The sequence below is a fragment of the Elgaria multicarinata genome, chromosome 7 (genome assembly GCF_023053635.1).
Source record: "Elgaria multicarinata webbii isolate HBS135686 ecotype San Diego chromosome 7, rElgMul1.1.pri, whole genome shotgun sequence".
Taxonomy (NCBI): Eukaryota; Metazoa; Chordata; class Lepidosauria; order Squamata; family Anguidae; genus Elgaria; species Elgaria multicarinata.
The window spans coordinates 18,082,561-18,097,372 of NC_086177.1; the positions used below are offsets into that span (position 1 = coordinate 18,082,561).

At 41.0% G+C, this 14,812-nt stretch overlaps 1 protein-coding gene across 2 annotated transcripts in view; it reads right to left on the reverse strand.

The window, feature by feature from the left end:
* Nucleotides 1-14,812, reverse strand: part of LOC134401373 (cadherin-18) — a 222,672-nt gene that overhangs the window by 16,920 nt on the left and 190,940 nt on the right. For both annotated transcript variants that reach the window (XM_063130251.1, XM_063130253.1), the window contains one exon: nt 2,651-2,772. In XM_063130251.1, coding sequence (XP_062986321.1) covers nt 2,651-2,772 — 122 coding nt within the window. The remainder of the gene's footprint in view (nt 1-2,650; nt 2,773-14,812) is intronic.

A 14,812-nucleotide genomic window follows, 5' to 3' on the forward strand; every position in this document is an offset into this window, starting at 1 on the left:
ACCATGCTGCAAAAACACATACAGGCATGGCAAGAGTGTGATAAATCACTGGTGTGATGGAGCTCTATGTCTATAATGAAATCCAAAGGGCACTGTACGTATCTCTGTATGTGCACGCATGTGCGTACATGCATGCTGCACTTTCTACATCAGGCAAAACATCTGTGGAATTTTGAAAGCATTGTGACAAAATTACTGTAAATGCTCGGGGCAGTTTTGCACATGCCCAGGGGAGTGGACTGCAGCATGCAATGAAGCCCATCCAATACAATCCCAGTAAGAAACAGTCCAGGTACCAGAGGGAGTTTGGCCTACCCAGTAACAGTGCACAGTACTAGTCATGTTGGCACTACAATGTCACTCACGAGCATCTCTGGATTGGGGCCCGTGTTGCTGATTCATTGCCATTAGAACTGACAGTTTTCTCCCTACATTTACATTGCCAGGGAAAACTATTAAATCAGAAAGACAGTTGCACCGGGGTTTATGTTATTTCCCCAGTTGTAACTCAGTAGCGAATTGCAGTATAAGCAAATACATAGCAGCTATGTAGTTCATTTTGTCCCACACAAATATGAAGATGAACTGTTGTAAGACATCATCTAGCACTGGGAAATAAAACATAGGATCTGGGAGAATAAAAACCTCTGCCAGCTTCCCGCATCTGCAGATTGCTTGAATACAATTTAAAATCTATGCATCCAACTGCGTGTATCTGCATTCACCACGAATATTCTCAGTACTTTCATAATAGTGTATGTAATCTGTTTTTTATGCTTTTTATGCTTTTAAATTTTTTTATAATTGTTTTTAATGCTCCGTGTTTTAATCTTGCAATCTGGCAAGTGAGCTTCGTCTATGAGGTGGTATATAGATGATGATGATGATGATGATGATGATGATGATGATGATGATAGAAGGAAGGAAGTCCACCATTTCCGCCTCTCCTCTCCAAATAAAAGTGCTCATTGTACCTCAGAACATGGGATTGGTCAAAGGGGAAGACAGACCTCATGAGACAAAGATGGGAAGGTTTGTGGGGAGGTGTAGAGATGAGTAAGAAAGAGACAAAAAAGGGAGAAAAGTAATATGGCAGACGTTAACCATGGGCTCAGTTTGGGACTGGGCTATGCCCTAAGTTTCATGCCCCTCATCTGCATTTAGGAATGAGCTATACCCCACCGCAACACAAACAATATCATGGTGATGATTGCACAGAATCCACTACTGAAAGTGTGTGTATCTGTATGTAAAATTATGGACTCCGTGTATTGGTCCAAATGCCCTATTCAGTCGTTCTCTTATTGGGTACAGCAAACATGCAAGGAGAGCACTCCAGCCCTTCTCCCCTCCATTGCTACGCTTGTCACTGGGATACAGTGGCGGCTCTCCATCGATATGGGAGGCTCTTCTCTTCAGACAGTCACCCTCCCTCCATGAGTAGAGGGTGATGGGCATGACAATGAAGGGGAGCATGGCTAGATAGCTCCGTCGCCCCATGTGTTTGCTGCAGCTGGTAAGAGAGTGCCTGAAAAGGGCTAATATATTTCTTCAAACACATTAAAGGATGTAAAACTAGGGTTGCTGCACCCGGCTCATGATTCATAAGTCACCCATGCCTGGCCTATATTCATACCTTCAAAACTAAAAATAAAAATAAAAAAATCACAGCTCTGCTCCTCCATTAAAATATGAACAAGGCATTACTTATAACAAATCCCATAAAACACAGGGATAAAAATATAAAAGAAAGGTTGCTGACAAGGGCTAACTGCTGGGGTCACATTGCAGCAGCATTAATAGAATCTGATTTGGTGTCAGCGGGCCCCTGTGTGCAAGACACAGTGCCAATTCTTGTCTTTAAACTCTTACAAATTTTAACATTAAGTTGCCTCAAGGAGCACCCTGATAGATATCTGCCTATCTATCTTTCTATCTATAATATTTCTTGCCAGCCTTTCAGGGCAGAAGCCTCCCAAGGTGGTATACAACAATAAAATACATAATCATAGGGAAATGGAGTAGACAAGGCTATAGAGGTGTACCGTGGCAGGAACACCTGGAAGGCATATACTGTTGTTCCTAGCCTTGATCAAAATGGAGACGGGTAAGAAATAAAATAATTATTATTATTATTATTATTATTATTATTATTATTATTATTATTATTATTGGAAACAAACAAACAAACACACATTTAAACATTTGAAATAAAAGAATATGTATAACAAATTGTAGGAGTAAGTACCGCCTCTTTGCTGATCTACTTCCTATTCAGCATACTGATTCAGATATACAGTTGATTCAGATATACTTTTGTTGATATAGCTCAGCACTCTCATGGGACTGTAATAATCTCTGCTGCTTTTGGGTTTACAGAATCCAAGCACAAAATATTAATAGTGTTTTAAAAAATCTCAAATCCTTAAAAATGCACATGAAGTGGTAAACAGGCATGGCTTCATGCAATGGGCACAATATGTCCAACTGTGACAACTGCATAACTTTGCGGTATCAAGCTAAGAGCTGTTCCAACCCATGCAAAACTGGGTCTGTTTTCTAGAATAATAGGTTGCCTTTCTGAAAGAAACACACATTTTGGACTGAGCTGCTTTCAGATATGACATGAAGAGTGTGACTAGCATGTTACCTGACTAGGCTTTGCATTCTCGCAGACGACAACATCATAGTCTTCAGCAAGCTCTGGAGGGTTGTCATTGACATCAAGAATTTTAATTCCAACAGGGACATGGCTCAGGAGACCAAGACTTTCTGTAAAACATAAGAAGGAAGTGATTCAGCAGTTTCAGAAGACACTTACACTGACACAGCTCGTCCCCCAATCACTTCTCTGCCCCTGGAAGTTGAGAATCATAACTTGGTGTAAAGCAATGGCTTGTCAAAAGTTCAAAACACTACAGCAGAACTACAATGAGATGGCAATTTTAGAAAGATGCGGTTTACTAAGTCTCACTAGCTTTCTAAGAACTGAAATTGAAATCAATGCATGAATGTTAAACTACGGGCTTATAACATCTAGGATATTACGTATTATTGAGAAGTTTTCAGAGTCTATTCAACGCTCTCATGTTCTGGCCAAGAATTAATCGCGTGGCTTCACTTCATGATACAGTGTCAGATCAATGTTGAATAAAGAGCAGAAATACATTAGCCAACCGTTTCAGAGAGCAGAATTAAAATATGAAAAAAAGATAAGGATCTTACTTTAATGCTGCTTTTTACTGTGGTTGTTTTATTGTGAGAGTTGTTTTTCAATTTGATGTGTTATATAAGTAAGCCGCCTTGAATTTAATTTTATCATAGAAAGCCTTGCTATTAATAAAGAAAAAAAATCCTCCCTTTCAACTATTCTCCTCATTTTTGAGGCATTTGTTCTTATGAGCTGAAATATGACTGATTTTCTTGGCAATTGCACACTTACATGTTATGTGGTAACTGTTTCCAATCAATTCAACTTCAGTTTCTGGCTGATATTTGGGATTAAGTTGAAGATTGTCTCCTCTCTGGTTGGTTCCATGACCAACAGTTCTAAGACATAGTTATTTATGATATCTAGAAATCTTGTCATCTTGACACTATTTTACTAAAGTCAGCCATTATTACAACACTTTCTCCTTTGGATGCCGCCCTGATTTTATTCTCCATTTCAAGGTCACCCTCAGAGATTATGCCATAGGGCCAGTAGTATGACCCCAGCACCAAATTACATTTTAGGCCTGGTGTTACCACCCTTAATTGTTCACATTGTATGTGTATTCTTCCAAATTGTACACCATGTTTATCAGCACTGTCAGCAGCCCAGGTCCGAATTATTGAGGTTTATTGCATTTGTAATTGCCTTAATTACACATCCTGTTCCCCATTCAGAAGCACAGGCAGCAACAAAAATAAATTCAGATCTGAATCACCAAGGCTGACATGCGAAATAGGATTAATATGTGGAATAAGGTTGGGTGGCCATATGAAAAAGAGGACGGGGCTCCTGTATCTTTAACAGTTGCATAGAAAAGGGAATTTCAGCAGGTGTTATTTGCATGCATATCGCACCTGGTGAAATTTCCTCTTCATCACAACAGTTAAAGCTGCATGAGCTATACTGAAGCTACAGTGCGACCAGATTTAAAAGAAGGCAGGGCACCTGCAGCTTTAACTGTTGTGATGAAGAGGAAATTTCACCAGGTTCTCTATATATGCAAATGACACCTGCTGAAATTCCCTTTTCAATACAACTGTTAAAGATACAAGAGCCCTGTCCTCCTTTTCATATGGTCACCCTAAATAAGGTTCTAACAGACACTTAGGTGGCACTGACATTATTATAGTTAGGTATAAAGTGAAAAGAGTTTTATTATCCCAAGTATTTGATATATGACGTATTTTCTGTTGTTCTCTCTCTGTTATAATGTAATTGGATTTTATAAGATTTTTCTTAGATCTTTTTTTTTTTTTACACTGAACTATTTTAATATTCACAAGTCACTTTGAAGGTTTAACTGTGGAAAGACAGAAATAAATGAACATTTAAAATGAAACAACATATTCAACTGATCCTGGAGACCTGCCCTCTTTTGTATCTGGTCAAGAGGGCAGGGTGCCTGCAGCTTTAACTTCACCAGATGCTTCATGCATACAAATGATACCTGCTGAAATTCCTATTTCAATACAACTGTTAAAGATACAGGAGCCCTGTCCTCCTTTTCACATGGTCACCATAACAATAATATATCACTGGTGAGCTGTGACAGGTTGGTGGATTAGAAATTGTACAGGCCTGGTATAAACTGCAACGTAGGATACAGTAGAGTAAGAATAAAATTTGCCCATCACCCTAGACAATGGTAGCCTCAGTACACAGGTCAGATTGTAATTATAGTAGACTACAAACTGGGTAACACTGTTTTTAAAAGCTATCCTCCATAAAAGAATATCCCCGCAGGTTGAAAACATGCACAGCAGGAAGTGCCTGGGCTACAAACTTCCTTACTGACATGCTAATTGTTTACTTGAAGAGAGTTTTTCTTTTTAAATGGTGGGTGAGCACTAAAAATAGCATCCCCTCACAATCTAAGCTGGGGCAGTCCACTGTACCAACTCAGACTTCTACCATCTCGTACTGCTCCATTTATAGGCCGTGTCTACAAATGTATTCTGCTTCAAGGGGAGGAAGGAGACAAGGTCTTCTCTTACACCACAGTGTAGCACCTTCAGGTCCTCTATAGTTTCAAGGCTGGAGCAAGACTTACGTGACCTCTTAAAAAGAGCAAAAAGAAGGAGCAGGGGATTCCTGGGAAGCAGCAGCACTTGAAAGATGCTGCCCTTGAAATAATCCACCAGACATAAACTCCCCGGTAAATTAGCCACCAGGACCAACAAAATAGTTGCATTAGCAGTGTGATTGCATAGGCAATCATCCAACACTGTCTGCCAAATAGGGCAAGTTAGGTGATTAACATGCTGTGACAATTATGTGTGCGAATGAATTTTGCATTATCTGTTCGAGCTGCAATCCTGTAATGAAGTTTGAACAATGAAAGGTTGAACTCATTTGCTTTAATTATCTGATATCAGACATTAAAATCACCTGATAATTTGCTGGTTCAAGAATACCAGAAGAATGAAAACAAAACAGAACAAAAAACTGCTATATTCACCCCAGGATTGCTTTAAAAAAAAAAAAAAAAAAAACACTTCTTAAATAAGTTCCAGGGGGAAATGGAAATACTTTATTTTTTAATAGAATTTTGACTGGATTAGCTGCGGCCAATTCTTTTCTTTTTCAGGAAATGGTAAGTAAGTGGGAGCAGGAATTGGAATAGTGAGCTGTGCGAATGGTGTCGTCCGATTGGTTGGTTGATTTGAAATGGAGAGGGAGAGAGAATAAAGTGGGGGGAGTGAAGAGGCAGTTAGGGAGGGTTGGAGTGAGTTAGGGGTTAGTAGAGACTTGTATCGGGATAGAAAGTGGAGTTATAGGATTTGGAGGTGGTTAGTATTCCATGGGAGGTGGAGGGAGGGAGATTTATGTGTACAACTTCAAACAAACTTAAAATGTCTTTTAGATCCTTGAATAAAGTTCATTCTTATTTTGTTATATCAACCATGTCTGCTCAGTCTTATGCGTTACTTCAGATGGACAATACACCACGCTCACACACAAATAATTAAAAGAGGGTTTATAGTTCCCTCATTCTTTTTGAGTCTAAAGAATAGGGTGGTGGCAGTGAGGGAGAGGTTTAAGAAGACATCACAGAGGCTGGTGAAGCCACAGGCAGCCTGGCTTCCAGAGTGACATTGCTTTGTTTCTCAGCAAGTTTTGTTTACTTGGGCTGTCTAGCCTAGGGATGTCTGTCATTAGGAAATCTGGGTCTCTTTTTTTACTTGAAGGAGTGCTGCAGTGTATACGATTTGATTTGTGTCTGCGAGCTAAGCTGCAGGCTTTGCCTGAAACTCTGGGAACTTTTTTTGCATATTTTTTGTGGGCTAGTTCTGCAATTTGCGCAAATTTCTGAGCAATTTGTGCAAATTGCAGAACTTCCCCCCCAAACTGCACAAAATTCCTCAGAAAATCAGTGAATTAGCCCAAGTCCCTACAGTCCGAAATGGGTGCCACAGTGAGAAATGGAACGAGTTCATTATTTATGACATTTCTTTTGTCATTTCTTCTGTCATGGAACTCAAGGTGGCATTCATGGGATTCCAAGCTGTTCCCCCATCCAGCCACTGAGAATGCTTCACATCCATTTCAATAAATGCAGCAGCGTTGCATGTCCGGATCTGCCACCACTGTTGAAAGGAATAAGGAAGCCATCTAATGCAAACTCCAGCTGTGTACCACAATGCACAAGGAGCCCTGGACCAGGGGAGTGCCCACTAAATTCTTTGCCATGTGCTTAGTGAAAGTCAACCTTTACCAACCTGTTCCCAGGGATGTTGAGGGCACCTGACTGGGTCCAAGAGCCCAATGGATTCCTGAGTGTCCACTCTCCTGGACCCAGTTGGTCACCCTTGCACGTCAAACATCCATAGGCTTGAGAAGCACCTGTAAGCCATCCCTCCTCATCCAGACTCACCATTGTGTGCATCAATGGAGGATCCAGAAATTACATATTTCCCCCATTGCATAAATGGCCCTATTTAAGCAAAAGTAAAGGCCCTATTTAAGCAAAAGTAAAGGTGTGAATGGCCACCATTTATGCAACAGGAGAAACACACTGAGCCTTCAATGCACACAACAATGGAGGCTCCCCCATTGTGTAAATGGGGCCTTTATGGTGCCATTTATGCAACGGGGAAAATATGTGATTTCCGGAGCTTCCATTGTTGTGCAAAATGGAGCCTTCCCGATCTGGAGAGCGTTCAAGTAGGGCAACCAGGATGATCAGGGGTCTGGAAACAAAGCCTTATGAAGAGAGACTGAAAGAACTGGGCATGTTTAGCCTGGAGAAGAGAAGATTGAGGGGAGACATGATAGCACTCTACAAATACTTGAAAGGTTGTCACACAGAGGGCCAGGATCTCTTCTCGATCCTCCCAGAGTGCAGGACATGGAATAACGGGCTCAAGTTACAGGAAGTCAGATTCCGGCTGGACATCAGGAAAAACTTCCTGACTGTTAGAGCAGTATGACAATGGAACCAGTTACCTAGGGAAGTTGTGGGCTCTCCCACACTAGAGGCATTCAAGAGGCAGCTGGACAACCATCTGTCAGTTATGCTTTAGGGTGGATTCCTGCATTGAGCAGGGGGTTGGACTCGATGGCCTTGTAGGCCCCTTCCAACTCTATGATTCTTTGATTCTATGATCTGTTGCACTACAACTCCCAGTTGGGAGTTACAGTTTGACACATCTGGAGGGTATCAGGATGGGGAAAGCTGCCATAAGTCATGATTTTATTCATATTTATGCATCTGCTGCTTTTCAGCTTTGGATTAACATGTGTGAACAACCCAACGGCCTGGCTCGGTCTCAGAAGAATAGTTGAGAGTGGCTGCCTGCTGTTTCGCATGTTTCCATTTTCTTTGTTTTGATTAGAATTCATTGCTCCTGCCTCAAAGTAGCTTTGAAAATGTTGCTACCTCACTGGGCCATTGTACTGACGGCTTTTCTTGGAATTGTTTTCAGTTTCTCTGGTGCATGACACAGAAGATTTTATCCATGCAGCAATGAGCTGTTGCTTTTACACTTGTGCCTCCTCTTTGAAGGTAGAATAAGAAACACCTAATTTCTTTGAACAAAAAACTGAAGAAGAAACAAAAATCATACTTTTCTTTTCCTCTTGCGTACATAGCTACCACCTTAAGGATTTTGAATGCCTTGTAAAATCATACAATTTCTCTAGTCCTTATTATTTCCTAGGATAGCAGAGGTGGAGATCAAAGCTGTGTGAACATGCAGCAGTCTTTCCCATGGTCATTTTTTCCCTTACATTTTGGCATTTGAGGCAGTCAGAACTTAATAATGCCTGTGGTATTCTGACATTTTCCCTCTTCAAGCATCTCTGCTATTCTCAGATCTTTTTCTTTGCACCTTTTCTGTTCAGATTGTGCTCTGCAGTCTAGCATCTTCTTAGGAAGCCAAAAAAAACCAAAAAAACAAATGCAAACAAATCTAAAAGAAATGTTCTGGATAGGGTCTTCAGAAATGATCCATTTAGAATTGCTTTCTGAAATAGACCTTCATTGCGAGAGAACCATTTGTGTAATTTTCTTTTGTATAGAAATTTCGAAGCTATCCCCCCAATGCCTTTTCCCTTGGGAGCTGCTATACAGAGAAAGCATAGGGTAAATGTATATATTTTACAAGTCATATTTTGTAGCTATTCACAGCTATTTTGGTGTGACAATGTAATATAAACGTATGTATAAATAAATGGATCGAAAGTATACCTGAATTTTATTGCAAATAGAGAAAACTTTTACCCTTGAGGAGAGACTGGTGAAAGCAATTTCATTTATTTAAATTCACCTGACAAAAAGTAACTCATTTGAGGAACGCTGGCATACCATATCCCATGCACTCCTGGAAACCATGCCACACTGGGTCTTTCAATATATCACCATGACATGAACAGTTAGGAAAGTCTGACAGATTGCAATCTGAACAAGTTCCATGTATCTTTGAGAACACAGGGTTGTTGTTTTCCTGAAAGACCCCCCAATACATTGTTTAAGGACACCCACATGCAACATTTTACATCTTCTATCCATGATTTGGAGTTCAGGAGAATGCTTCCCCATGGTTGAGTTTACCCATGGGTGTAGCATTAAGATGTATCGTGTTATTAATCATGGTTAACGCTAACTAGGCTCATCCTATAACTAGGGATGTATGAGAATTTTCTTTTCCTTTACAAAATATGTGACTTGGCCCATTTAAGCATGAGCACATGTCCATCGAAAATATTCCTAACTTGTCAGACAAGTACTCATGTTCGTCTCATTCTGGATTCCCAGTTCGATCTGCCCAAATGACCTAATTTGCTCCAATGTCCTCAGCAGACCGAATCAGCCCTGCCGTAGTTTATGGAAGAAACTTGCACAAATCTGCGGAAACCTGGGCTAATCTCCTGTTTTATCACTGCTTGATTTGCACAGGCTTTCCATTTGTGTAGAGTGAGCAGTGACCGAGAATGGGAATGAGGCACAACACGAGTGGTGAGACAATATTTGGCGAATCTTGGGATTTCAAACATAGTTTATTCAACCATCCCTATTCAAACTCTGTGTTTATGAAGACAACGCCCGTTAGCATTTTTCATGGTTAGGGAGAAAGTACACTACATCAATCCACCTGGCTGCAGCAGAGACAGGACGGCACACCCACTCCATCCGGCAGTTGGCTCCTCCTCTCCCTGAATGATCATTGATGACCTGCCACTCCACTTGGCTGCAGCAGAGGCAGAAATGAGACAACAAAGCTGACAGACCAGTTGCCATTTAGCTCTTCCCTCCCTGAGCTATTTCTATTCCCGTTGGCCCTTATAAGAGCAAATTCTGTGACTTTAGGAATTGATGCCAGAGAGTGCTTGTTTTCATCTTCCCTCCCCATTCCTTTCCCCATAGTCTAATAGATTGTAAGCCTGCAGCCAAGGTCTGTCTTGTTTTCCAGTTTTTGTATAGTGCCTAAAAATTGAAGATGTGTAATAAATTAATGATAAAATATGCAATAATGATAAAAGTTTAAAGCTTGAGAATGCTGTGGGTTGGATCCAGATTTACACTGAATCAACAGTGCTGTTGGAAGTGGACTTCACCACCCTCTTTCCCCTGGCATCACCTCCAGCCCCATGTAAGTGCTACAAAGAGTCAGGAGGCTCTGATGAATGGGATGAACTAGAGGGGATCTACACTAGTATATGAAACGTTGTTTTCACAGGCATTGAACGTTTTATTCTTGACCGATTTAAAACGTAGCTGGTTTTAAAACGTTTACTTGCATTTTCTCTTTCCATGGGAATGCGTTCCTTTTGGCCACACTAAGAAAATGCTTTTGTTCTATTTTGATCGTGAGGTGCCTCCTCCTCCTATGTCCCGCCTCTGTCCTGCTCTTCCCGCTCCATGGCTGCCTCCATTCAGTAACTGACACAGGGTGCAGCAGGCTTTCTTTTTCTCCCCCCCCCCTTCCCTGCTCCTTTTACTGTTTGGGTTCTGAGGGTGTCGGTGGCAGAGGCAGGCAAAGGGAGCGCAAGTCGCTCACCTTCAACCGAAGTCACGAGCTCCTGAGTTCTTTGTTTGTGCGTGTGTGTGTGCGTGTGTGTGTGTGAGTGAGTGAGAGAGAGAGAGAGAACGATAGTGAGTGAGGGAGAGAGAGTGTGAGAGAGAGCGGGCTGGAGGGAGGGAAGGAAGGAGGAGAGCGAGGTTCGGGGGAGGAGAGGGAGGGAGAGAGGAATGTCTAAGCGAGCAACTCTCGTCAGCGCACCACAGACACTGACTCATAAACGGGGAGAGAATGAGAGCCCACGAAAGCAGCACCAGCCTTCCCCAACCTGGTGCCTTCCTGATCTTTTGGACCACAAATCCCAGCATTCCTCACCATTGGCTCTGCTAAGTAGGGCTGATGGGAGTTGAAGTCCAAGGCTGCACAGAAAAAACTGGTTCCAACTTTGGGCACAGAAATTAAATAAACACGCCCCCCAGGAATGTGATTGGCTAATTAAGAAGGAAAGGAAAGCTAATTAATACGGCGAAATCAGCCATGTCATAACAAATACAAAGAGCTATTTCAGAAAAGTTCAAAATAAAAACTGGAGAAAAGACCTCAATAAAATGTCAAAATCTGAACGTCATGTGGCGTAATACTACGAAAGGCACACTTAAAACCGGTAAGACACGTTCTAACTAGACTAGTGTAGATTTGTTCCTAGTGTGTGTGTGGGTAGAATCCCCCCAAATTGGGTGAAGGTATCTGTGAGTGGAGGCCTTATCCAACCCTCTTCCTGCAACAGGTAATTAAGAGTGTTTATAAAAGAGCAAATAGTCTCTATTAGCTTAACATTGTTAATTTTCCAATCGAAATGAAACTTACTTTCATTTAGAGGAAAAGGACACCGTTATGTCTAAGGCATTTAAGCTTTATTAAATGATTTAATGTGTTTTTTTATGATATATATAACGTGTAGGTTTTATTTTAAATAAATTAAAAATTATTTAGTTATTTATTGCCTTTTTATACCACCCAATAAACGAAGCTCTATTTGCAAATGGAGTTCCTAGATACAGATGGTTCCTAGATCAAAATCTCTTTCATATTAGATAATAGCTGGCTTTGGTCATAATGCCAAAGTATGGTTTTAAATTATATGTAAAGGCCTTGTGTTCACATGTTCCTCTTTCCTCCAGTGTAGTTGTGAGGAAGAGATAGGAAGCTTTTGCTTCCAGTTTCAACATATTGGGGTTTGTTATGTGAGAACTTAGGTTTAATGCTCAACTTCTAAGGTCCTCCTCCAGGTGCCTACTCCGAGGGAAGCTCGGAAGATGGCAACAAGGGGGAGGGCCTTCTCAGTGGTGGCCCCACAATTATGGAATGACCTCCCTGACGAGGCTTGCCTGGCGCCCACATTACTATCTTTTCAGCGCCAGGTCAAGACTTTTCTGGCGAGATCACATTACGCCAGTCCTTTTACAACTTCATTGGCTGCCAGTCCAGGTCCGGGCCCAATTCAAAGTGCTGGTATTGACATTTAAAGCCCTAAACGGTTTGGGGCCAGGTTATTTGAAGGAACGCCTCCTCCCATATGTACCTACCCGGACCTTAAGATCATCTACAGGGGCCCTTCTCCGTGAGCCCCTGCCAAAGGAAGTGAGGCAGGTGGCTACTAGGAGGAGGGCTTTCTCCGCTGTGGCACCCCGGTTGTGGAATGAGCTCCCCAGAGAGGTCCGCCTGGCGCCTACACTGTACTCCTTTCGTCGCCAGCTGAAGACCTTTTTATTCACTCAGTATTTTAACACTTAATTTTAACTTAAATTTAAATTATACTGTTTTAACTCTGTATTTTAACCTTATATCAATTTTGCTGCGTGGTTTTATCCTGGTTGTGCTTTTTATATTGTATTTTGTATTTGTATTTTTAACTTGTTGGTTGTTTTATGATGATTTTAATTTTTGTGAACCGCCCAGAGAGCTTCGGCTATTGGGCGGTATAAAAATGTAATAAATAAATAAATAAATAAATAAATAAATTAACAGCATATGTTGAGTTTTTTTAACTGACCCCAGAATAGTTGTTTTAAATGGATATTGTCTGTTTTTATGCTTTTTATGATTTTAAATTTTGTATATTTGTTTTTAATGTTCTGTGTTTTAATATTTGTAAATCATCCAGAGAGTTTCAGCTATGGGGCAATATATAAATGAAATAATAAATAAATAAATAAATAAATGAACTAAGTTTGAGGGAAACAAACCAGTATCAGAAAACATTGTTTGAAGTTGACTTGTTTCCATTAAGACTGACCATGGTTTGAGTTCACAAACAATGAGAAACCATGACTGGCTGAAAATGGAAGCAAAAGCTTCCAAATTCCTCCTTGTGGCCACACCGAAGAACAGGGGACTTTATGAGTTGGTGGTTTGTTCACATAATGCCGAAGTATAATTTAGCATTACATCTGAATACAGCCACAATTTGTCATTGCACTATTATATCCCACTTCTCCAAACAGCTCAGAGTGGCTTAGGAATTGTATCCAAATGAACAGCTTACAGGGCTACATATGTTTGGCTTCAGAAGCAAAACTGTATCACGTGACTTCCGTTCAGACCATTTTATGGGTGAACATGAATGTACAATAAGAAACTGCACACGTGATCGACCATTTAAACTGAGCAAGAAACAGATGAACTTGATAAGAAGCAAGGACACACTTTGGTACCACACCCACAGCTAAAAACGTCTGTTAACAAAGAAACTCTTCCTCTGAGGGTCCCTTATGAGCCTCTTCTGTTGTGTTAATACTTGAATCGTTCTGGCATCAAACCCCCCAAATGTCTTTTGTCTTTTCAACCTGGCTTGAAGACAGCAAACCCGAATTGTCGTTAGAGAGAGAGATACCATGTGCTGAGCCACCTGTTTTGTCTTCCACACACTGACTTGCATTGTGATTGCAAATGGTTTCCAAGAGGAGGCTGGTAAAAGTGCTGCAGATGGTGGAACATATGGCAGTGTGTCTTCAGAGAAATAAAAGGTGATGAAAACACAGCAGCCCAATGCTTTGAGTGTTGCACTTGCACCTTGTCCGATCCCAGATTTGATTTCCCATTTCTCATCTGCCATCTCTCATATTTTTTTTAGGCAAAGGGAGCATGAAAAAAGACATAAAACAAAATATTTCATGCAAAAAGAAAAGCCCGGCCAAAGCCAAGCACTAGTTTTCAATGTGCTTAAATTTCTCCCACTGAAATCAATGTGGGAGAAAAAAGCTTGATTTTAGCTGGATTTTGGATGCCCCAAATTTTCTGTATGTCCGTGTGTGCTAACACAATCTGGGAGCACCGTAGAAACGTTGACTTTTTCAACAACATTACATTAAGGACTCTAAGCCATCCCATTTCATTTAAATAATAATGACAATGATAATAATAACAACTGTTGTTACTGTCCTTTTGGAACGACCGCTTCTGTGACTGTGCCGAATAAATAATGAACAGGAAGGCAATATTTAAGCCCGATGGCATTGCTATTTATTTCTGCTAAACTGCTAAGTCAGATGGTTCCTCCGCCTCCATGACCAAGCCTCAGTAGCTACTGCAGGGCACACAAGTTCACAAATAAGCCCCAATGAGGCTTTTAAATCTCAATTAAGCTTACTCTTGCTATACACCTGTTTCTGATTAGAGTGAAATTATAGTTGCATGTGGGGTGGGGGGTGGGGGTGCGGGAATGTGGTGCATGAAAAGACATAGGGTTAGAATATAAACCTGTAGTTGACTGTGGAACGTGACCTATTTTGAGATATTAACTCAATCCCAAGAGCAGGAATAACCATAAAATCCATTTGCTGTCTTCATAAAATACCTATGCACAGTGCAAATGCAGCCCTGCCAGTAGCATCTCTTATAAATTAAACTACAAAGCAGACTCCATTATCCAGCAGTAGTGAGCAGAAGATGGAAATACGATGGGTGGATAAAGGGAGACTTACTACGGTCTATTCCAATTCAACTCACCTGGCATCATCTTGTTGACTGAAGGCCACAGGGGCTACAATCCTGTACATACATACATGGGAGTAAGCCTGACTGAACACATTAGGATTTACTAATTAAACATGAAGAGGATTGGGCTGCATAGGATCTA